Here is a 25,670-nt window from a genome sequence, read left to right as displayed (position 1 = left end):
GGGAGGTGGGGCGGGGTATTGGATGAAACGGGTGATGGGCATCAAGGAGGGCACTTGCCGTGAGCGATGAGCACTGGGTGTCACATCCAAGTGATGAATCACTACATTCTACTCCTGAAACCAATACTACCCTGTCTGATAACTAACTTTTAATAGTAAAACCTTTCTGCATAGGTTCTATAATTGCTTTTGTTTGCTTCTTTTTAAAAAATTTCTTTCAATGTTTATTTATTTTTGAGAGACAGAGAGAGACAGAGTGCGAGCAGGGGAGGGGCAGAGAGAGAGGGAGATAAAGAATCCCAAGCAGGCTCCAGGCTCTGAGCTGTCAGCACAGAGCCTGATGTGGGTCCCGAACTTACAAGCCGTGAGATTACGACCTGAGCTGAAGTTAGATGCTCAACCCACTGAGCCACCCAGGCTCCTATTGATGTATCTCCCTTGATGGCACATAACTGACTTCAGCACATAAGGCCTTTACTCAGCTTATTCTGAAGAACACTCCTCTAGGATTCCAAGAATGATCCTAGATACAGTGTTTCTTCTCATTGTATCATTTGGGAACTCACAGAAAAATGCTGATTACAGCATCAAAGAAATATTGATTTCTTTACATGCCTCTAAAAGATTTGTCACAAATGCGACAACCTCTGGTTGACTTCTAAATGTGCTAATTCTTTGGAAAAAATATTGTATCAGGACAAAAAAAATGGAGCAATTACTTGGCAAATGCAGGGCTCCAAAGTTTTACAAATGTTGATTTGACAGATCCCAAATACAGCTGATGTAAATATTAAAGAATCAAGAAATGACAAAGAAAAGGAGACGGTGTGTCTCAGTAGGTTACTAGGCTTCAGCACCTGGGATCTTAAATACTAACAAAAACTTCTGGATTGGATCCCCATGGAGAGAAAAAAATAAATTTTTGCTTCACTAAGAGTAGAATATATCCTGTGAAAACTCCGTCTTACAAGGAGGCTATCTAATAAATAGGATGATTTGAACTTGAAAAACAAGAGAGAACTTCAGTCACTATCCCCAACCCTGCTTTCTTAAGCCCTCTGCTCCCTTTTCCTAATATTTTTTTTTTATGTCTTTATTTCATTTTGAGAAACAACGACAGAGAGCAAGCGGGGGAGGGGCAGCGAGAGGGGGAGACAGAATCCGAAGCAGGCTCCAGGCTCTGAGCTGTCAGCACAGAGCCCGATGTGGGGCTTGAACCCACGAACAGTGAGATCATGACCTGAGCCGAAGTTGGAGGTCCCCCTCTTTCTAGTATTTACTAACTACCCCTGAAATCAAGAAACCTCTCATTTGGTCTGTGACCTCACACTGCACTTTGGCATTGATTTCCTCTCTTCTGCCTTCTTAGTCACTTTAAATTCTTTCTAAAAAATTTTTATTTATATATTTTTATTTTCGACAGAGAGAGCATGAGCGGGAGAGAGAGGCAGAGGGAGAAAAGGAGAATTTCAAGTAGGCTCCATGCTGAGCTTGGAGCATGACGTGGGGCTCAGTCTCATGAATTCAAGATCATGACCTTGACGGAAACCAAGGCTTAGATGCTCAGCCACCTGAGCCGCCCAGGCTGGTGTTTCGTGCGCACAGAGGCTTTGGTTGGGATGATAATGTTCTGGAAATAGCATTGATCAGTGCACAACCATGTGAAACGTGCTCAGTGCCACTCGGGTGCACATTTGAAGATGGTTACAATGATAAACCTGATGCATATTTCACCCTGAGACACATTAGAAACAGAAAAAGAAAGAGAAGGAAGAAAAGGAGAGCGTTTTTGCTTTACCCCAAAGAGAACACTTAAAAAAATCACAAGAGCTTTTCGAAACGACCTGAGGGAGGCTATGGCTTTCAGAGGAAATACTTTCGGATAGAAAATTAAATTTTCTTGCTGGTGACGTAAGCAAAGCAGGCACTTCTCCCCCAACACACACACACACACACACATACACACACACACACACGAGCTGCTCTTCCTGTTAAACTGTGAGTCCAAGGCCTGAATCAGCCTCGCTGGGTTAACAAGGGCCAAGAAATGGCAAAACTACACTTGGGAGCTGGGCTCAGTTCGTCTAGAAATTGTGTTCTCAAAGGAAGCACTGCACAAATTTAAAAGGCTGTGCTGAATTCGACAGAAAGGTCTCCAGGAAGGGGAACGGAAGCAGGGCCAGGGGAAAAGGCACAGAAGTAAGGTTGGGAACATTTAACGGCACAGGAAAGACAGATGGTACCCGTGTCCCAGGGGAAGGGTCCTGCCCTGAGTGTGAGTGAGTGACCGGGGGGCCCACCTCCCACACGCGGCACCTGCTGCGCTCAGCCTCTGAGCGCTGCCTCAGCACCACCTAGGGATCTATGACCCAGGGGCGGTCACAGCGGCCTGCGGTGTGGCCTGTGACACAGGACTCTGTGTCTGCCTTGCTCAGTCATAACCTAGGGGACGGGGATCTGGGCAGGAGGAGGGCCTTTCTCCATCAATCCTCCGATATAGTCAAAGACCCCACCCTCGTGAACAAGTCCTTCCCCTTCTGTGATTAATAAGAAGTCAGGGGCGCCTGGGTGGCTCAGGCGATTTAAGCATCTGACTTTTCAGCTCAGGTCATTATCTCGTGGTTCCTGAGTTTGGGCCTCACGTTGGGCTCTGTGCTGACAGCTCAGAGCCTGGAGCCTGCTTGGGATTCTGTGTCTCCCTCTCTCTCTCTGCCCCTCCCTCCCTCACTCACATGTACGTGTTCTCTCTCTCTCAAAAATAAACATTAGGGGCGCCTGGGGGGCTCAGTCGATTAAGCGTCTGACTTTGGCTCAGGTCATGATCTCATCGTCTGTGGGTTTGAGCCCTGTGTCGGGCTCTGTGCTGACAGCTCAGAGCCTGGAGCCTGCTTTGGATTCCGTGTCTCCCTTTCTCTCTGCCCCTCTCCCCCTCATGCTCTATCTCTCTCTTGTTCTCTCAAAAATAAACATTAAAATTTTTTTTATTTTAAAAATTAAAATAAACAAACATTAAAAAAATAAAAAAAAATCATAAGGAAGCTTTACCACCAGGGAAAATGACTTCCTTTCTCTACCTAACGTTGCCTTTTATACTGTTTTATGATGTTTCTTTGAAATAAATCCAAGAGGCACATCAGGGAAAAGACCCATTCATTCCATGGCACCAGATATCAATGAAAATGATGGATGGAAAAAGCTTATTCCTTGCCCACAGCCTCTGCCGCTGTAGAAGGCGGCTCGGTTTGTCCAGCAAAGCCTTAGTTCATGTCTTCTTCAGGGCCATCTGTCATACTCCTCTTGTGTGTCCCCCAGACCTCCCTCTCTGCCGTAGATGGCGACAGATTCCTTTCTGGGTGAGACGGAAAAACAGCCCTGGGAGAGGTCTTCCTGGTCCTGAGGATGCATCTCTTCTCCAAAGAAACCCACTTAATGAAAAAAAAAAAAAAAAAAAATCTACATGCTCAGCTCCTCAAACGTTTACACACAGTGACTGAATGGCCTGCTGGTCACACTAAATATTCTATAGGAAATGCAATCAGAGGTTTCCCAGGAAGGTTGTGCTTTGAAAAAATTAGGTGATAAATCCTGGTTTTATGAGGCCAAACTGGACCTCCCCGAAAGAAATGGTTTCTTTTTTAAAGGGCGGCACGCTTCCTCCTTCATTCGTTCTTAGGTTTAGTAACCACTGAAGGGCCGGTCCTGATGGAGGTGCTTTCCCGAAACGTGCTGGATGGGGGAGGCGGGAGGTCTCGCTGTTAAGTGTGTGGATGTTGTTTAAATGTCTTGTTCTGTAATGTGCATGGGGGGCTGCTGGCCAGTGCCGGATCTGCGGAGTGTTCTATGCGCTCTGCGTGCACAGCTGGGGGAAGGCGCTCAGCACAGACGACGGGGCTGAACCATAAAGCCCTCCGTCAAGGCAGCTGAACACCATCCGCGCTGTATCTCAGAACTCCAGCTAGCGCACCGTGCGTTCTGTGCCCCACCCCTCACGGCGCCAGTTTCAAAGGATATACCAGTAATGGTACCATCGACACAGTAAGAGCGACCGCTGGTTAGGTATTTGCAAGGCACTGCTCCTGCCCTAAGCACGACAGCGACGGGAGAAAAAAGGCCAAGGGTGGGCTTAGCTGTGACTTGGGTCTCCAGGCAGGAGACCTGAGGCATACAGACTGGGACTCTCCTACGATGCCCTTAAGGACTTCCTTTAATGTTTTACCACAATAGCTTTGCTCTGGTGAGCGTACCTTCACTCTGATAACCCTCAACCTCCCCTCCAAATATATGTTAGCATTACCTTCCAAACATACGGCCCACTGATATGCATCTGAAGGGTCTCAGGACTAATGTTTTACGAGGCAGCAGTAAGTAACCTTATCTTCTAACAGTGGCTGGCTCTTCAAGGTCCTGAAGTCTTGCTTCCAAATTCCTTAGAAACTTATGCTAACCCTAAGCCCCACTAACTAAAGAGCACTGAATCGGTCGCTCTTCACAAACACAAGTGCAGCTCTCCTTGCCCACAGGTCCTGTCCCCGCGCTATAATAAAAGCACCTCTGTGCACCAAAAATGTCTCGAGGATTCTATCTCGACCATTCGCCCCCGGCCCCACATCAGGAGGAATGCCAGCTCGTTTGCCCCGGTGGAGCAGGGTCAGAGCTCGTTTTCCAGAAGTGGAAATGGAGCCTGTGAAAGTTTCACGGAAACAAACCCTCTGAAATCCCACAGCTGGACAAGTGGGGGCCAGTGTTTGGGATTGGGCCTGTGAAACCCCAGAGAAGGACACCTCTCCCACTGCACTGCCTGTATCTAGATGGTTCTGTGATTACCCCGCTGACAGTCAGGGTCTGTAGATAGCAGGGCGTGGAAGCTGCTGGAAGGCACCGCCCTCTCCAGACTGACTTCTGCAGAAAGCATCCTAAGCCTTAGTGATGCTGAGGGCAGAGCAGCTGTTGAATTTAAGAGGCGGTAACTGGTGTCACCATGGAGCTCTGGTCAGGGTTTGAGAGTCCCACCGAGTCAGGCATCGGAGGCAAAGAAGGCCGTGCCGGGCGGGAGCCCTGACTCACCATGTTGAACACGGCCATGGTCAGGATGATGGTGGTGGTAAGGACCGTGAGGGAGACCCGTGGCCAGGGCCGGTCGGCAATGATGCTGGACGACTTCAGCAGCCACAGCAGAGAGGAGGAGGCCTTCTTGCTGCATTGCTGGGAGGAGACAGGAAAGGAAATGGATCACACTTTCTTCATGAGTTTTAAAACCACAAAAGGCATCAGTACTCTTCCAGAACAAACACGTAGGCTCTGATCTCCCCTGGAACTCCATACCAGCCCATAAACCTTACTCACACTATGTGAGCATCATGGTTACAAGAAAAGAGCAAATCAGTCAAGTTTCTATGATAAATATAGAATGTGCTTGTATGTCCTTTCAAACAGACCTGAAATTATGGTTAAAGAAAAAAATCCCTGGGGTGTCTGGGGGCTCAGTCAGTTAAGTGTCTGACTTTGGCTCAGGTCATGATCTCCTGGTTCATGAGTTTGAGTCTCGTATCGAGCTCTGTGCTGACAGCTCAGAGCCTGGAGTCTGCTTCAGATTCTGTTTCTCCCTCTCTCTCTGCACCTCAACCGTGCTCCTGCCCTCCATCTCTCTCTCTTAAAATTAAATAAATGTTAAAAAAAAAACTCTGATAAAGGAAAACTATGTCAGTTAATTAAAGCACTCTGGGGAATGTGTTGGGTCTCAGATCACAGCAATGGTAACACAATGATCAATAATTCAGCCTGTTCACGTGGAACACAGATGGGCAGGGAGCTAGTCATAATCCATCTGGCTACCAAGCGGACTGAGGCCCTCACCGCCATTGTTCTCAGGCGTGTGTCCTGATGATGGCTTTACCTTATCTCGCCCTGCGGAGGCTTCTTTCCACACGGAGAGGTTCCTTTCCAACATTTTAATGGTGTTAAAAAACATGTAAGGTAACACTTTCCCTCTTAACCACTGTTAAGCACATGGGTCAGCACAATGTTGTGTCGACATCTCTGTTAAGTTTTCATCTCGCACAACTAGAGTCTATATGCTCTGAAGAACTCTCCTCGCTCCTTCCCCTTGCCTCTGGCACCTGCCATCTTACTTTCTGTCTCTAAGAGTTTGACTACTTGGGGCACCTGCTGAAAGTGGAATCATGCAGAATTTGTCTTTTTGTGACGGGCTCATTTTACTCAGCATAATGTCCAGGTCCATCCACGCTGTCACGTGTGACCGGATCTTGTTTCTGCAAGGCTGAAGAACATTCCATCCAATGCATATACCACATCTTATTTGTCCATTCGTCTGTGGACGGACACTGCGTTGCCTGTGACTTTTGGCTACCGCGAATAATGTGGCGGGGAGTGTGGGTGCTGGGAGAAACGCTATTGATACAAGAAGGGATTGAGGTATTTACGGAGTGGAAGCTGGTGTTCCCTCATCATTTTCTGTGGGCCGGACTCTGCTCTGTGGGATGTCAGTGGATGAGCTCCCCTCATCCTGAAGGCCACTCTTCCAGAGGGTTTGCTGTAATTCAGACCTTTGTCCAGGTGGTGGCACGATGGAGGCCGGGACAGGTAAGGCGTGGGTGACAAGATGCTGCGCCAGGTGCTGCGGGGGTGGACAGACGTCACCTGATGTGACGAGCCATACATGACAGTTCTCTAGGGCTCTCCACTTTAGCCTTCGTATGAAAGGGGTTGTGGGCCTCTCTGGCTATGTGTCCTCAAAACACAAGGCCATGATTTCAAAAATTAAAAAAATATATATTTATTTTTGAGAGAGAGACGGGGGGAAGGGGCAGAGAGAGAGGGAGACCCAAAATCTGAAGCAGGCTCCACGCTCTGAGGGGTCAGCACAGAGCCCAATGTGGGGCTCAAACTCATGAACTGTGAGATCCTAGCCTGAGCCTAAGTTGGGCTTTCTGACTCGTACCACTAAGTGAATATAATGGCAAAGCTGGTGTGACATCGATAAAACTCAAACAGTGCGTCCTCAGTAGCACGGATAAACAGCACTTATATTTATCTACCTCTTTCTCTTTAGTCTTGAAAACAGAAGCAGTGCAGTACATTAAATGCTGACCCAGCAATTACGTGAGACCCTGTACTGCGGGACGAGAGGTGGCCAGGGCAGTGAGAACCAGCCCAGGGGCCCAGAGCTCAGCGACTTTCCGTAGGTGAACTGTCCTCTCTGGCCTCAGCCTCCCCAGCTGTAAGATGGGGACAATAATAATAATAATACCTGCCTTCTTGGTCTTGTAAGAGGTTAAATGAGCTGCACCAGGCACCAGGGGAAGGACTCAGGACTCAACAAGTGTTAGGTCGTCTTGTTACGCTTATGAAGAAAACATAATAATTCTCAGAGACATTTAATGACTAAAGGTCTCTTGGCTTTCTATCTATATGAACAGTAAAACCTCATTTTCCCTCCTTTCCACTGTGGCTTTTCCTCCAGGCAGCCTGCCTTCTCTCTTCATTCCTGTCACCAGGTAGAGGCCAAGTGAAGAAAACTGTTCACAAATATGGAAATCAGAAAATATTGTTGGTGGCGAGGACCAGGAAACAGCAGGTGACAGAGACGTGAGCCCTGAGCCGATGTGTATGAGGAGGAGGAAGGGGGGGGGAGGAGGAGGAGGGGGAGGGGAGGAAAGGAGGGGGAGGGGAGGAAAGGAGGGGGAAGACGTTTGGGGAGCAGAGGATGCCAAGGAGGAGAAAAAGGGCGGAGGAGAAAAGAGACGACGGTCTCCAAGTAGAAGGATCTGACTAAGGGAAAGGATGATGCGATTGTAGCTTTGAATAAAAAGCACAACGTGGATCCTGCCATGAGGATTGAGCTCCATTTATCTTGTTTGGGGTTAACTATTCAAGTACAGTCCCAGACGGGAAAGTTTGTCAAAATTTACACCATCCTAATCGAACGTTGTAAGTGATATCACCTCCTAGAGTATTTTGGCTGAATATTCATTCGGAAGGTGCTCTTCTGATGGAAACTCGAGCCCAGTTTTATTCCTGTGTGATCTCTGATTTAATGACTGGCAGCATTTCAGCCAGGTCCACGGCCTCCCTTTCTTGACTATCAGTGAGTCTCACTGCATACACGATGGGCCCCTGCTTACTGCGAGCCTGCCAGAAATGTGCTTGGCTCTTAATGCCACCCCCCCCCCCCAATGAAAATGTGGAACTGGGAGTAACTGCAGTGGGAGACGTGAAAGGAAAAAGAATGTCCATTTGTATGGAAGCCCTGTCACGGCGTGGGGACTGGGGACCAGTGCAGCGTGCTAGCAGGGGTGTGGGATGAATGCCAACGTTCTCCACCCGGTATAGGCAGAGGATTCGCCCCAGAAAAATAATATGTTCATATACTGTATATAGATTAAAAAACAAAAAACAGAAAACAGGAGGGGTGCCTGAGGAGCTCAGTTGATTAAACATCCAACTTCAGCTCAGGTCATAATCTAATGGTTCATGAGTTCAAGCCCTAAGTCAGACTCTGTGCTGACAGCGCCGAACCTGCTTGGGATCCTCTCTCTCCTTCTCTGCCCCTCCCTCACTCATGCTTTCTCTCTCTCTCAAAATAAATAAACTTAAAAAAAAAAAAACATAGGAAAAAATATATCCCCCTCTTCCTCCCCCCCAACTTTGAACCTCTTGCACAGGAAACAATTGGTAATCTCTCACTTTAAAATTTCTCCTGATTATATGGGGTGCCCCGATGGCTCAGTTGGTTAAGCATCTGACTTTGGCTCAGGTCATGATCTCATGGTTCATGGGTGTAAGCCTTGCATCGGGCTCTGTGCTGACAGCTAGCTCAGAGCCAGCAGCCTGTTTCGGATTCTGTGTCTCCCTCTCTCTCTGACCCTCCCCTGTTCACACTGTCTCTCTCTCAGAAATAAAGAAAACATTTAAAATAAAGTTTAAAAATTTCTCCTAATTATAATGGCAGATTGCATTAACAATTTCATCTGCATCCTTTAGAAAAATAAAATCAGTTACATGAAAAGAAGTAGATGTTGCTCTTATGTAAAGTGTAATATAATTAAAAACATTTAGAAAGGCTACAAATATATCATAATGGGGGTAGCAAATTTTTATTATTAGAAAAACAAAACTCATCTTAGACTCTTGCCTGAAAAAGGGTAAAGTTTATCATAGACACACACGCTTTTGTGTATTTGTCTAGAGGAACACCTTCTTTGGCATCTTAGTTGGCCAAGGACTGTTGCTTTGAATGACACAGCTCCACAAGCTGCAGGAATAATTAACATTTAGTGTTACACAGACTGCCATGTGTACTTTGACTCTTTAATTGCACTTGGATTTCCTACAGAAAGGCTGCTCTATTTCAATCAATCATATTTTATAAAGTCAACATGTTTCTTGCTATGCCCTGAGCGAACCACTTTCCTCAGCCATCCATCCATCCATCCACTGTGTAGCACTCATGGCCCGTCGACCTCGGTTTACCTTTGATGATGTGTTTGTCTTTGGCTATCTGGAGAGTTGGCCGCAGATGGTGGCCACATCGCACCTGCCGTTGTATCCCCAAAGCAGCACAATGCAGAGCAAAGACCAGGGACTCAACGGTTGCTTACTCAGTACATCTTTATCTTAACAGTGGACCCAAAGAGAAATTTCCAGGGGCCAGAAACAAAGAAGGTGCTCAGTGCTAGAGGGACTGGGGCTGTGGGGTTGGCCTAGGAGTGTCTCAGAACAGGACATAGGCTCTAACACCTAGGGGTTGATGTCCACAGGAGGAAAATATGTGTTGCCTTGAGCTTTCAAAGGGTGGGGAAGCTGAGGCCAAGACCCTTGAATAAAACCAGAAGCCCCAAGGGGAGCACATTTCGTTTTGAGTTAGTGTTTTCATTTTCTCTGGGTAAATTCTCAGTAGTGGAATTACTGGATCACCTGAGCACTAAGTAATGTATAGAATTGATGATTCATTATACAGCACCTGAAACTAACACACATGTTGTATGTTATACGTTAACTATACTTCAATACACACAAAAGAAACAAAAAATCCTAGAAGCCTCAGAATGCCTCCTGTGAAGTCTAAAAAAAACTCCATGTGCTAGTTCAGGGAAGTGTCAATAAACTTATGATAAATTCCATTTCTAAATATGGGTGATGAATTTGAAATTACATTATATGCTTCATAATGGGAACCCTGAGTTGAGGGGCTGTTAACTGGGTCAAAGACCAGAGAGAGTCCTTGGGGTTCCTGCAGAATTATCCTTTTTATTAAAGGATAATTCCCACTGAACATGACCTCACAATAAAAAAGAAATTATAAACTACATAGGACATTGGGCCAAATGAGGAAGAACCCAGAGATACAACAGAACGCAGAATCAGCACCACGGGATTTGCAGGTTCGCCATCCATCTTAAATAGCCTGCAAAAAAAGCGTACAGTAATTGAAGAAGGATAAGCATACATAATGAATGAGCACTTAGAAGAAAAAAAATGAGCCACAGAGACTCTTAGGAGATGAAGATGTAGATAATGAAAAACTCAGTAGATGTGCTGGGGAGGGGGTAGGAGAGCTCTGAGGAAACACCCCATCAAACAGCACAGAAAGACAGAGATGAAAAACATGAACGGCATGTCCAGGCACAGATGCACAGAAGGTACAATGAAAAGATTCAATACACTTGTCATGAAAGTTTGAGAAAAACGGAACAAAATGACCAGGGAAGAGGCAAAATATGAGGAGCTACAGAGCAACAGCTTTGCGGACCTGGAGCAAAACGTGAGTTCTGTGGCTGGGGTGACATCCTGAGTCCCAGACAGGAAAATGAAAGTAAACCTGCACCTAACCACCAGGAAGCTATGGCCTGTGACAGGCAGAACAGCCAGAGAGAAGACAGCTCCCCTTCCAAGAAACAGTAATTCGACCTCAGATTTCTCCATGGTCCATTAAACTACAGGAAAATATGGATTCATGTTTTCAAAATATTAGACAACTTATCACAAACTATTACTCAATGAGGAGAAAACTGACTGTTTTTTAAATACCAAAGTTGAGGACATTATGCACAGGCTCTCACTGAAAAGATTAGAAACGGAAAAATCCTTTGGAAATACAGAGATGGAATCCTGGAGGAAGGGATGGTGTTCAGGAAGAATGGTGTAAACTTGATACACGACATAATTATAATAATGAATAACAAGAACAGTTTACATTTAGGAAAATTTAACCCACCCTCCTTATCTCTCTATACTGTTTCAGCTCTTAGTTTACTTTTTTCAGCATAACTACTGAGTTTCTAATTTCAAGAACCTGATCGTCTTATTCCATTGTCTATATTCAAGAATGGAATTCAGATGCAGAGTACAATATTCTTCAACATTAAGGTGGAGACATTAACAAGCTCTGTTAGTCTGGTGTACTTTACACACGTTAAGTTAATCAGTAAAAACAAAATACCAGGATATGTAACTTCCAAGTCACTAGAGGGTATAAAGGAGAATAAACAAATTCCATGGATCCAAGAGGATGCAGGAGAGGAGGAAAACTAAGTAGAGGCAAAGAACATACATGATGGGTTAAAAAAAAAAAAGCAAAGTAAGATGGTAGTAGTAATTACAATATACATAAATGCATCACACTTGTTAGGTAAAAGAGAGAGACTACTGGATCAGAGACAGTAACATGCATCTAGATGTTGTTTACCAGAGACACAACACCTAAAACCCACTTACTGACAAGGGAAAACTAATAAGATGATGGAAGGAAAGGATGTTGGGAAAATACTAACCACAAGAAAGCTGGCAGAGTTCTGTTCACACTGGAGAAAATAGACTTCAAGGGAAAAATACTCTTGTGAGGTAGAAAGCTTTTCTATCAGCCAGTGTGTGACCTACTTTCCTTCCACAGGATGGACTTTTATGTTTGTGCTTTCATCTTTGCTGGGAACAAGGTTTGTGGACTGCCACTGTATTATCTCTGCTACACAAAGCACAAGGCGACCACTTTGAGAGAAAAATGTCTTCTGATACACGCTAGCATTTTCCTTTACTATTTCTGGCATATTTGTTCTAAAAGACGCTTTTTGAGGGTGTTTTTTTTTTTCTTTAGGTGGCATTTTTGGTTAGAGTCACTCTTTGGGATTACAAAGATGTAAGTCCACTCAGGTAGTTTAGTGTTAAATTTGGCAGTAAATGTGTCCTTACTATTATTCATATTATGACAATGACAAGTATTATTCCTTTTCTTGCTGATTATAATGAGCAATCATTGTAATTGCACCTCTTATTCTACACTTTAGTTTCTAGATAAACTGGATTGTTTTGGTCATCAAGTTAAATAATATGTTTTCATAACTGAAGGGTTCTCCTGTATTTTGCAAAGTACCATTATTAAAGGTACTTTCTTACTTCAATATATTAGAGTCTAAATCCACTCATAAATTAACATTTTTTCCCCCATTTTACCAAATGTCTTTAAAGATGGAGTGGCACTTTTCCCAGACTCTAGTTTTAAATCAACTGGGCCCATAGCTGAATAATGTATATCGGGAAACTAGGCCAGAGGAAAATACAAATGAGGGTCACTGCGAGGTCACTGTGACTTACTGAAGTGATTTTGACCGAGGATGCTTAGCAGTCACTGGAAGACAACCTCAATGCCACGCCTGCCCATGACCATGACCGTGGATATCCCCACCTAGTGCTGGGAGATCATTTGCCATTGACTCTCTCCGCACACCTTCAAATTAATGATAAGAGTTCTACACATTGATTCCAATTCTGATTCTGATTCCTACTTGCTCTACATGACAGAGCAATTTGTGTGACATCTGGAAGCATCCGTTGTACGAACTGGAGAAAGGCCTTTCCCTCCAAGGGCTCTTGTGAGGATAGATGAACCAGAATACGACGCCTCACAGACCAAGTCATCATTTTTAATATGATGTCATATTGATTATTTGTCAACTGTGATGAGACTGGGCACGCAGTTGTTGCCCGTCAGAGGCCATCTGTGCTGATTCTGAGGGCTCTTCCCCAAGTACAGGAACCCGCTGCTGGTCTTACAGTTATCACACTCATGGTCTTGTTCTAAAGTCTTCATTTCTGTCCTCAAGAGATCTGCTGACACGTCCTTCTGCCTTATTTTCCGTGGAGGAAAACTCTTCCCCTAAATGACTGGGAGTGGAAGCTTCCTAAATCATGCCACCTCCAGAGCTCTGCGTCTCTCACCCACAAAGTGTGAGGCCAGACAAAGTTATCTCTGGGTTCCAGGTCTGCTCTCAGGTTTTATAGTTCTGCAACGCTACGAAGGTCTCATGCAGAGACTTGACGGGGGGGGGACCCAGGAGGGACCTTGTTGGCAGCAGGGACTGGTGGCCGTGGCTGAATTCAGAGTCGTGCACTCGGAAGAGTTGAGTCAGGGTGAGGATGAGGGCAAGACATTTTCTGAGCATTTGGGTGCCACCCAATACCCCTTCCAGCCTGCAGATATTAAATATTTATCTTGTGCGTCAAGTGCCTGAGGTACTCCAGTGAGCAAAACTGGGCCGGGGTGAACTCACTGGTGATCTCTCCAGCCAAAAGATCACAAATAATATTACAAAATGGGCAGCCTGGCCGGCAGGCGCAAGGGAAGCTGGTGGTGGCGGGGGGTCGGGGGGTCGGGGGTGAGGGCTCTGCAGCCTGGGTTCAGGAAGGTTAGGTTATTTCCAACCGACAGAGCTCAGAGCACATCAGAGTCAAGGAATCATGGCGCGTGTGGGAAGGCCTTTCAGCGGGGCAAGGTGAGGTCACCCACCACCGATGCTGCCCACAGCCAGGCACGTGCCGCACCTGTCCCCACGCTGGGGGCATCCGGGGAAGGGAAGATTATCGGGACACTTGGGGATGCCTAACTCTCCCAGTGGTGTTGGGGCAGCCGGGAGGGGCCACGGAGCCAGATGAACAGACACAGTGGAAAGGAACCTCACAGAGATGACATTAGTCCACTAGTGCTTACTTAGCACAAGCTTATCAAACCATTTCTGGGTGCAGCATTCTGCTGTATTCCCTGGGGGACAGAGAGCAAATGTAGGAAACAATTCTCATCTCAAAAAACTACTCTATGTAAGGGAGACAACAGTCACATTCATCGAGAGAGAGAGAGAGACAGAGACAGAGAGGGAGGAGGAGCCAAATAAGTTGTTATATAACCAAGTGCTAAAGTACGTGACACAGATTCTAAGTCCCATGGCACTCAAAGAAGAGGCTGCTGCAGGGGCTGGTGGGGTTTCTGAGAAACTTTCTAGAAGGCAGGACCCAGCGGCAGGGCTACATGGGGGTGGGGGGGTGGGGAGCGGCTGGGGCAGGTGGGGTGGGGAGAGGGACAGACAGGTGTGCTCTGGGCTTCTCGTTAGCATTAACGGTGAGAACATACAAATTCCCTGACTTTTCTCAGATGACAACATTGAACACACATCTGCCTGATTTTTCTATCAAAAGGAAAAAAACTGCATTTCATTACGACTCTGATTTTTTGGCCATTTTTTGGCCCCGAGGGACCCCAGGCCCCTGTGCCTCTACCTTTTTATCAAACCCAGCTGTACAGTGACCGGTCAGTACAGCTACTTGTGTTATATTTCCTGTGCACACAGGGTAACAAAGGCAGAGGCTTAGAGGAAAAAGATCAGACAGGCTTCCCTTTTCTCAGCCTCCTTCATAAACGTATTTTACTCTAATTCCTCATACAGAGAGTTCAATACCAGTAATATATTTTTTTAAATTTTTCCCAGTAGTATTAGCATCAATATTGCCTCTGGCATTTAAGCTTTCAGAAGGTTAACATATGTTAATAGAGAGATATTAAGGATATTAACATTTCTCTCACAAACTCAGTACTTAATCCAAAAATAAATGCACATCATACTAACACCTCACAGAATTGTAGGCTTTCTAGAGGCCGGGGAATGAGCAGTGAGGATATCAGGACACTTCTCCGTGACCACTGGGAAATATTTGTGACACACGCAGCTCTTGGCTGAATTGGGAGGGCAGAATAGAAAGCACACTGAAAGCTTTCTTAGATTGGCTGTGCCTTAATTTGTCTGATGGTTAGAAAAAAGGCCTTCTGGAATAAACAGTACAAAGAACCTCTTACAGGAATGCGAAGACTTCCTTCTTGAATTTCATCTGGATTATCTCTGGATCAAGGATTACAGCTGACCACTGGTGGGGGCGGGGGTGAGGCCTCCTTCACTGATTTTACTAACTCAGGTTCAGAAGGAACAGATGTCCTCAAGCCTCAGCTTCCTGACCACTCTGGCAAAATCCAGGCTTCTTTCGAGGAGGCGGCGGGCCCCCGGGAATGTGAGTGTGGAATCCTGATGGCCCCGCGCGGGACCACAGGCTGGGTCCAGGAGGGGCCAGGAGCCACGAAAGGTTGGCTGGGTTATACGGAGGCTGAGATAACAAAAGACCAAAAGCATTCTCCCAAAGGCCGCAAAGTCGCTCTGGAGATACTTCTTTCAGCCTCCACTTCTCTGTTGCTTTTCTGTAGCCATTCGGTGGAGAGAAAAAGTCAGCTTCAAACCTTAAACATACACTGTGTTCCATGCACCTCCCCCCATTAACCTGAAGACTGGATTCCTTGGAACAGAAAATGAGTAATGGGGCTACTTAGGCACAATGATAGAAGTCGCTTTCATTAGAAAGAGGTTCGGGTTTCCAGTGGAACCACAGATGATAGTTCCTTTTCTAAAAACCTGAGAGTGGGCTGCAGAAACCTTATGGGGCCCAGAAATTGGAGGGTGGGGCCCATGTGCTTTTCCGCCTAAGGAAAATCTGAACATCGACCATCAGGCTTCTTGGTATATTAAGCACTTTAGAAATGTGACAAGATTCACCCAGGGGCAGTATTTACTACCTACAGCGTCAGGGGATTTTAAAGAAATCTCGATATGATGTGTGCATTCCAGGGAATCAGAAACCACGGTGCCGCTTCTGGAAGTTTCCAATCCAATTCGAAACACCTAGACTATGATACAGCAAACGAGCCCCACGTATGCTTGCAAAGGTAGCCGGCAGAGAGGGTAGAGTGTCCGGTGCTGAGGGACAGAGACATACTTGAAGATCTTAACACTTTTAGCTAAGAGATTTCAACACATCAGACTAGAGTGTACCTGACGTTTGAAATGTGGCTCAGGGAGACCTTCCTTGTTTCCACACATCTCCAACGAATAAGGTAAAACACTGAATACCTTTTTGGACTTGCGTCTCCTTGCTGGCTTTCTTCTGAGGCTCTCACGGAGCCACCTGCTTTCGACTCAAGAATACACACAGATTTGATTCTTCTATCCTGAACTAGCACTTGAACCATCAGAGCTTGCAATATACAGTAACAAAGTGTATTTCTGCATTTGCTGTTTTCCTATGTTCCAAGCTTTTATATCCTGAGAGTGGATTTATAAAAGATGTATCTGGTTTACATTTCAATTCCCCTGTACACTAAAAGCCTCCTATTATACTAGTCGTTGCTGCTATAAAATACTCTGAAAGCTCAGAGGACAGCAAGCAAAACGGTGACAGAAATAAATAAACATGAATTTAATTTTACGGTGTGACATCCAACGTCTCAAATAATCTTGAACTTGGTGCCTTTGATTGTGCATGAGCGGCCTCAGTTTCTATTCTGGGCCCTTGGCAGGAAGGGGGCTCATTTCTTTACTGGGATCTGTATCACTTGAAATGTTAAATCAACAAGCCCGTGTTTCAAGACAGAAATCAGTTTGCGGTCAATGAACACAGTTTTCAAAACAAGGTCCGTATTTGAGGTACCTACCAATAGCTGTCCAGCAAAGCAGACGAAAAGGATTAAGGCAAGCAAGAGAAACGCGGCTCCAAAGGAGATCCCGAGAATGGACGTTCTATCAGGAAATAAAAAGGAACAAGTTAGTGTGGTGGTAGTTCCCAGCCCTCTGGAAAGCCGTCAGTAATATTTCTGGCGTAATGAGGACTTAATTTCGTTGCACCTTCATTTCTCGTCCATTTTGTGAGAAGTGCAAAGGGCGCTAAAACAAACCAAAAATATGTCCCTAGAAAAATGTGTCCGTGGGACGCCTGGGTGTCTCGGTCAGTAAGCGACCGACTCCGGCTCCGGTCATGACCTCTGGCGGTTCACGAGTTCGAGCCCTGCATTGGGGTTTGAGCCTACAGCTTGGAGCCTGGAGCCTGCTTCAGATTCTGTGTTGCCCTTTCTCTCTGCCCCTCCCCTGCTCACACTCTGTCTCTCTCTCTCTCAGAAATAAACAAACATAAAAAAATTAAAAAAAGACAAGAAAGAAAAACATGTCCCCCATTATGTCTGATCAACTTGATGATTTATCAAAAGTGCCCCATACACATTGTTTCTTAGGAAAGGAAATTAATCTTTTTACAATCTCCGTGCAATCAGTACTTTCATGCCTGCGTGTGGCCCCCTCCCTGCCACTGACGTCCCGGCAGCCGCTGCCCCTGGTGTAGTCCCATCCAATGTCCTGAAGGATCTCATGACCCATCCCGCTTCCTGCTCACTTAGGAAACAGGCTTATCCTCCCCAGTACAATCCAACCAAACTCCACTCCCTTCCACACGGATGCAGCTAAATGTTTACTGAGGTTCCTGGAAGACTTCAGGGGCCATGGCCTTCACATTCCTGCACAAGCAGATGACTAGGCAAGCTTCCTGTGAGCACGTGAAAAATTAAGTTACAATTCTGCCACTGACAAGTGACAGGTAGATAAAAGCATTTGTAAGAATTGTACGCCTCTCCGAGACACCCTTTAAATCACTAAGAAGTTCAAAGCCTCTTCAGACTTCGTTTATCCAAGGAAAGAAGTGTTCAGGGGTATCACTGAGTCACAGTGAAGAATTAAAGATACGATTCAAACAAGACAGTCAAGGAGGGGTCAGGCGGGGTCTCAGGCTGCAGTGGAGAGGGCACTGAGGAGTCAGGACTGGCACAGAGAACAGAGTGGCGGCGTGCTGAATGCCCATCAGCTGCGCGGAAGACTCAGATGCAAATCAGCAACACGCTGAACTACCAGCGAGTAAAGAACTGCGCGTCCGCGGGGAAGGAAACACGGCAAATAACCAGCGAACTACGTAAATCCCCTGATGCATTCACGGTGGGAAGGTTCCACTCAGCTCACATCCTCTGATACCTACTCTATTACGAGGTGGTTACACATCAAGGAAGATCAACAAAAGTTGGACTTCACACCAAAACCTAAGCCTGACACAGTGATGCACCGAGCACTGAGTTATCTCCTAGAATGGTTCAGGGTGCTTCAAATACCTGGCCCGATGGTGTGACATCTGTGCACATTTTATGAGTAACATTAAGTCTCTGCCGGAAGGGTCTATATACACCAAATACACCTAGTCCCGTGCTAGGCTGTAATGACACAAAGATAAGTAAGATGTCACACCTGTTTTGAGATGCTTACAGGGTAGCAGAGGTAAGCGCCACGCGTCCTAATCTCCCCTACCTAGAATGTCCTGCTTTCAGACATCACTCAGTCATTGGTCGGAAGCTACCAGTCTCACATGTCTCCAACATGTGATCACAGAGCCCCCTGCTTAGCCAGGCAGCGTGGGAGAAGGGGAATGTGAAACAGTCAACACCGCAGAGGAATGGAGGCCTCTCGGCAGCCTTGTGACTGAAGAATGACACAGTAACTCATCTGTTGAATTTGTGGTTGCCATCTTCCTCTTCCTTTTTTTATAGGAGAGCTCTGAGGGGTTTTCTTAGATTCCACGCTGACTCAATTCTTTCTGCTGTCAAGGTAACTTCAGCTTCATAAGGCTGAGTTCAGAAACATAACATCTTTTTCTTAGGTCTGAAACTTTAAGTAACAAATAAATGATCTCTTATAGAAGGTTTGGCAAATCTCAACTATAAAACTATCTGATGATGGTGATGGTGATGGTGATGATAATGGTGATGGTAGTGGCGATGATATGGTGATGATGATGGTTATGATGGTGGTGATACAAGAAGTTGGTGATGATAAGAAATTATTTACTCTGTGCCAAGTACTGTTCTAAAGGCTTTATATGTACAGTTCACTTAACTCTCACAATCATCATGAGTACTACTTACTATTATTGCCTCATTTTACCAAGGAAAAACTGAGGCCCAAAGAGGTTGAAAAGCTTGCCTAAAGTTATACAGCTATTAAGTGGTGTGGTTAGGAGTAATGGCCATTCAATTGTGTTCTGACCCAGGTTCTATTTTAGGAGTAGACATGTCACATTTCTGCCGTGTTTACTGGGTCTAGGTCTTGAATCAATTATGATAATTTTCCTGGAAAATTATCCATTTCATTTAAACATTCAAGTGTAAAATATTCTACATAGTATTCTTTTAATTTTTTTAAAAAATGTTTTATTTATTTCTAGGAGAGAGAGAGAGAGACAGGGTGCGCAGGGGAGGGTCAGAGAGAGAGGGAGTCACAGACCGAAACAGGCTCCAGGCTCTGAGCTGGCAGTCAGCACAGAGCCCGACGCAGGCCTCGAACCCATGAACCGCGAGATAATGACCTAAGCGAAAGTCGGTCGCTTAACCGACTAAGCCACCCAGGCGCCCTAGTATTCTTTTAATTTTAAAAGTCTCCATATTCGAAGCATTTTTTTCTTGTTCTTAATGTTATTTTTTTCCTCTCTCTAGATAAGACTTTTGAAGTTTTCCATGTTTGTTGATCTCAGTGAATGAGCTTTTGTTTATTATGAAGGTCTATGGTTTCGGTCAGTTTCCTATATAATTAGCTTCTGATATAAATTTTAAAAATTGCTTCCTCCTCCTTTATGCAAACTTACATTGTTTCTTTCTTGTCATTTTTTTAACCAATTTTTTTGTATTTTTAAATAAATGCATTGAAGGACATAAATATTCCTATAATTACTGCTTTAGCCAAATCCTATAGCTTTTGATTTATCTTTACTCATTGTCTTTCTTCTCTAAAAAGTCTGTAATTTCAATTTCCGTTTCCTTTTAACACAAGAGTAATTCTGAGTCTAATTTATAAATTCCACAAGGAGATTATTTTTGGTCTGTCACTGTTATTTCTAATTTCATTACATTCGATCAGGGTTAGTGGTCTCTTTTATTTCTACTTTGACAATTTGTTTTTCTTCTAGGGTGTGATAAATATGATCTACTTCTATTGTATCTTATGGATTTCTGAAAATGATACATATTTCCTTTATGCTGGAAACGAAACATGTTCCCTAAATACATATATTGTCAGAGCCGTATGAGTTAGTCAAATCCCTCGGAGCTTAATTTGGTGTGTCAGTTTTAGAATGTATTAATATTTCTGGCAAGGGATGTGGGTTTGTCAATATATCTGAACATTTTAATGGCTTCTCTTTATTTATTTCAAAGAGATGTTGGAATGCATGAGGATTTATGATTGTTCCATCTTCTTGGTGACTATACTATCACACAAGTCTTTCTTTTTCTCAAACTGAATGCCTTCCACTGGATTCCATATCATCAGAAATTTTTATTCCTGAAGCTTTCTTTTTCTCCTAAGATGTTTCCCAGAATAGCTGTTCTCCATTCTTTATTTCCAACCTGTCTTGTCTTTAATTTTAGTGAGATCTCCTTTACCTGGTACAGAGGTGACCTTTCATTTTAGCCTCAACCTTAGAGCTTCTTTTCATGAAGAGGACATTTTTATCTGCTCACAATTTTTTTTTTTAATTAAAAAAAAAATTTTTTTTTAATGTTTTATTTATTTCTAGAAGAGAGAGAGAGAGACAGCGTGAGCAGGGAAGGGTCAGAGAGAGAGGGAGTCACAGACTGAAACAGGCTCCAGGCTCTGAGCTGGCAGTCAGCACAGAGCCCGACGCGGGGCTCGAACCCATGAACCGCGAGATCATGACCTAAGCAAAAGTCGGACGCTTAACCGACTAAGCCACCCAGGCACCCCTATCTGCTCACAATTATTAAAATTGGTAATATTTGACCAGCTTTTCCATCTTATTTTCTTGAAATGTTCAGTGGAATTCACACACACAAACAATTGCCAGGGTTATCAATCTTCTAATCTTTCTAAGATTTAAAGTACTAATACATTTAATAGACAGATGCAACTTTCTATCCAATTATGTGTCAGTTTGGGTAGGGTAGCTTTTCAAAGAATTTTCCCATTTTATTAAATTGTGAATCTTTTTGCCCTGGAGTAATTTATTATAATATTCCATACCTATGCTGTTAATGTTTGTAGGATCTATGGTGAGTCCCCTTTTATTTCCTTATGTCATTAATTTGTGCGTTCTGGGATGATCTCTCTTTCTTGGTCAGTCTTGCTAGTGGTTTAGGAATTTTTAAACTTTTTCAAAGAACCAACTTTTGGCTTGATTAATTTTCTGTATTGGTTGTTTTCTATTATGGATTTCTTCTTCCTTTTTTAGGATTTATTCTCTTCAGCTTGATGTGCTCATCTCTTTATGGCTTCCTAAGTCAGAAACTTAGACAACAAATTTTAGCCCTTTCTTCTTTTCTAATGTAAGTATTTGAAAAGTACAGATTCCTCTCTAAAATTATTGCTTTAAACTACATCCCTACATCTGTGTATGGTATATTTTGATATTCAAAACATTTTCTGATTTCTCTTGTGATTTTTAATCTGATTCATAGGTTCTTCAAAAGCATATAGTTGAACGCTGAAATATTTGTGGATATTTTTATTTATTTTTTAACTATTTATTTTTGAGAGACACAGAGAGAGATGCAGAGAATGACCAGGAGACAGGCAGAGAGAGAGAGGGAGACACAGAAACCAAAGCAGGCTCCAGGCTCTGAGCTGTCAGCACAGAGCCCGATGTGGGGCTCGAACCCACGAACCGTGAGATCATGACTCAAGCTAAAGTCTGGCACTTAACTGACTGAGCCACTCAGGTGCCCAATTTGTGGATATTTTAGACATACACTTTTTATTTCTAACCTGATTTTGGTGTGGTTAGGCATCACACTGCAAGATTTTTTATCTTTTCAAATTTATTTCAATCTTTTCAAGTTTGTCGAGATGCTTCTAAGGCCTAGTAAGTGTTCTGGCTGTGTTCCACGTGCAGCTTAAAATCACATGTATTTGGGGCATCTGGGTGGCTCAGTTGGTTAAGTGTTGAACTTCAGCTTGGGTTACGATTTCATCGTTCATGGGTTTGAGGTCCACATGGAGCTCTGCAATGATAGTATAGAGCCTGCTTAAGATTCTCTCTCCCCCTGTCTCTCAGCCCCTCCCCCACTCTCAAAGTAAATAAAAAAACTTAAAAAAAATCACATGTATTTTATAGCTGGTTTAGTGTTCTATGAACACCTGTTAGTTTCAGGGGATAATCTTGCTCATATTTCCTATAAACATTTATATAGTAAGAAATATAAAAGTCTAATTTTGATTTTAGATTTATAGAATTCTCGTTTTGGTTTTAACAATTTTTTCCTTTGATATATTTCATGGCTCTGTTTTAGGCATTATGCACATCTCATGATTTTATGCTTCCTGATTAATTGACCTGTTCATCATTATTCAATGTCTGTGTCTCTGCTAATACTTCTTTCCCTCATGTCAATTTTGATATTACTCTATGTACAGTAGCTTTCTCATGCTGTTTAGATGATACATGTTTCCTGGCCTTTTAATTCAAACCCAACTGCTCTTTGTGTTTAAAATTCATCCTTGTATTGTTGGTGCACGGCCATAAACACTGGGGTGCATATGCCCCTTCAAGTCAGCATTTTTGTATCCTTTGGGTAAATATCTAGTAGTGCATTTGTGGGATCATAGGGTAGTTCTATTTTTAACTTTTTGGAAACCTGCATACTGTTTTCCAGAGTGGCCGCACCAGTTTGCATTCCCAAGAGTTTAAGAGACTTACGGTAACAGCCCAACTGTTCATTAACTGATGGATGGATAAAGAAGAGTATGTGTGTATAGACACACAGACACACAGATACACACACACACACACACACACGAATATTACTCAGGCATAGAAAAGAATGAAATGTTGCCATTTGCAATGATGTGGATAGAGCGAGAGTGTGTTATGCCAAGAGAAATAAGTCAGAGAAAGACAAGTATCATATGATTTCACTCATATTTGGAATTTAAGGAATAAAACACATGAGCATAGGGGGAAAAAGAGAGGCAAACCATAAAACAGACTCTTAACTATAGAGAACAAACTAAGGGTTGCTGGAGGGGACATGGGTGGAGATGGGCTAGATGGGTGATGGGCGTAGAGAAGGGCACGTGTGTTGAGCCCTGGGTGTTGTATGTAAGTGATGAATCACTAAATTCTACTGAAACCAATATCACACTCTATGTTAACTCACTGGAATTAAAATAAAAACGTGAAGAGAAAAAAATGCATCTTTTGTAGACAGTATGGGACTTTGTCATGCTTTTATTGGGAGTCCTTAGTTCCTTCACTTTTAATAATACATTTGATTTCAATGTTATTGTATTACTCTCTGATATTTGTCCCAATGCCTTTGTTTGTATAGTGTGGCCCATTACCTGTGTTGATATTGCTTTTTTATTACTATCATGTTAACTATCTCTTTTCTATTTGTGCCTTTTTTTGTTGCTGTTGCTTTTTGTGTCTGTTGTTTTTTTGGTGTTGCTCTGCTCCTCCCACATTGCCATTTCCACTAAGCTAATATTTTCATAGCATTTTTTATTCCCCGAATCGGCTTCTTAGCTATACCTATTGGTATCTTTTAGTGATTCATCAAGCGGTAAAATACACATTCTTACCTTTTCAGAAGTTCCTGACCATTAATACTGCACTGCTTTAATCAGCACTCTTAATGTATGTTATCTATTTATTTATTTTTGCATTGAATAACTAGTTGTCTTTTAGAGAACTTCACAAAATATCAGCATATAGTCTTTCATGCTCTCTCACGTTTAAGCACATCCAATGCCGTCCATCCCCTCCTGCAGATTCAAGTTTACTTCTGGCATCGTTTCAGGTCAGCCCAAATAATTTCTGTTCGCATTTCTTACACTGTAGGTTTGCTGCTGCTGAATCCCTTTAGCTTTCTTTCATTTGTAAAATGTCTTTATTTCATCTCATTTTTTAAAAAAGAATACCTTTACGGAATACTGGATTCAGCATTGGCCATGTTTATACCAGTGGTTCTAAAGAGGAGTCAGCCATCATTTCCTTCATCCATCCCTTGCTCCGATGTCTTTTTCCTCTGGCTGCTTTGAAGGCATTGAAGGTGGGGGTTTTTTCCCTCTTTTTTTCTTTGGCTTTAGTAGTTGACCTTACTGTACCACCTGTGGTTTTCTATGTATTCCGCATGCTGTTGGCCAGAGTTCTTGCCTTTGGAGGTTAATGTATTTCAGTAGATTTGGGGCAATTTGTCACTAAGAAAACTGGCAATTTCCTGTTTGTCTTTTAGTGCATTTCCATCCCATCTCCTCAAAACTCCATTCCCTAGACTCTCTGCCAATTGTTTCTAACTAGGTTTGGCAAACGGGAAGTACCAGGGAGCGGGGGGACTGGAGGAGACTGTGGGAAGGAAGAAGCCTGGGGATTTCTTCTTCTTCTCTCTGGTTAGTAACCATTTTCTCGAGAGCCCTTAACTCCTGCCTTCTGGGACGTTTTGCGTCCCTGTCAGACAGCCCATCTTTCCCGGGTCTCAGCTCTGGCCCGAAGGCGTGTCATGAAAACCTGCAGGAAGGTCTGGGAGCCTGCCTTTCTGGCAAGCCACCTCCTCCTGTGTCCTTCCAAACCCAGGGATGGTGGCAGGTTCCCCTTGTCACCCGTCTCTTAGCTATTTTATGCTCTCCTGTTTGGTTTCTCAGCCCTTCTCTCATTCTGTAAGAATTTCACTTTATTAAATTACCTTGCAGAAACACCTCAGGCAATTTCTGTTCTTTAGTGGACTTGAAGCCATTAACTAGATAAACTTTTTTTCTGGGTACTACATCAGTAGAGGTTAAATGGAAACACTGGAAGAAGTGGAATCAGTTACTTTTCCAAATTTCTTCCTTTTTCCTTTGGGGGAAAATAAAAACTCCCCATTGTTCAGTTTTTACTGGAAGTAATGAGAAATATTTACATTTTCCACAGGTTATGGCATATCTGAGTTTCCTTATGAATGCATAAGTTACTATGGATTGTATTGGCCTTTAGTTAACACATATCTCAGCAGAGCTAGTGACTATTATGGGTTCATCTTCTTGTGAATCAGAGTTTAAATAAAAGATTCCTACACTACAATGACCTTTTGAGGCTCTTGTTTTCAAAAATGCATTTCAATTTTGTTTTTAGGAGTAATTACTCCACTATGAAGACAGGTAATGGAGAGTCTGGGCATTCGAACAGACAGTAATATGAGCCCGAGGAAATAAGAGCATTAAAATTGATGCCCATATTTTATAGTCTCCCACCCGATACAGTGAAGAACATCTGGGAAGAGCTGGTGGGATTTTTTTTTTTTCTGGATGCATCTGATGACTGCTAGTTTGCTCTTTCACAAATGTCAGAATTCCCTAAGAGAGCGGGGGTGCTGATAAAGGAAAATGGTGGTGCTAACACTACTAATTCTCTGTTTCTGTGCCAGTGAAATGTATGACAGATGGCCATTAAAGCAGCAATGAGCATTCTTAAAAGTACATTATGACACAAAC

At 43.7% G+C, this 25,670-nt stretch overlaps 1 protein-coding gene across 1 annotated transcript in view; it reads right to left on the bottom strand.

Annotated features, from left to right (window-relative positions):
• ADCY2 (adenylate cyclase 2) overlaps window positions 1–25,670 on the bottom strand; it is a gene marked incomplete at its 5' end in the record, with an annotated part of 137,973 nt that overhangs the window by 63,009 nt on the left and 49,294 nt on the right. The window contains 2 exons of the mRNA XM_039223317.1: window positions 5,065–5,202; window positions 16,817–16,901. Of these exons, the coding sequence (XP_039079248.1) occupies window positions 5,065–5,202; window positions 16,817–16,901 (223 nt within the window). The remainder of the gene's footprint in view (window positions 1–5,064; window positions 5,203–16,816; window positions 16,902–25,670) is intronic.

Source organism: Hyaena hyaena, unplaced genomic scaffold, assembly GCF_003009895.1.
Source record: "Hyaena hyaena isolate Hyena2069 unplaced genomic scaffold, ASM300989v1 scaffold_1324, whole genome shotgun sequence".
Classification (NCBI taxonomy): domain Eukaryota; kingdom Metazoa; phylum Chordata; class Mammalia; order Carnivora; family Hyaenidae; genus Hyaena; species Hyaena hyaena.
The sequence above is the reverse complement of the archived record's forward strand: the minus strand, read 5'-3'. Positions and strand labels throughout refer to the sequence as shown.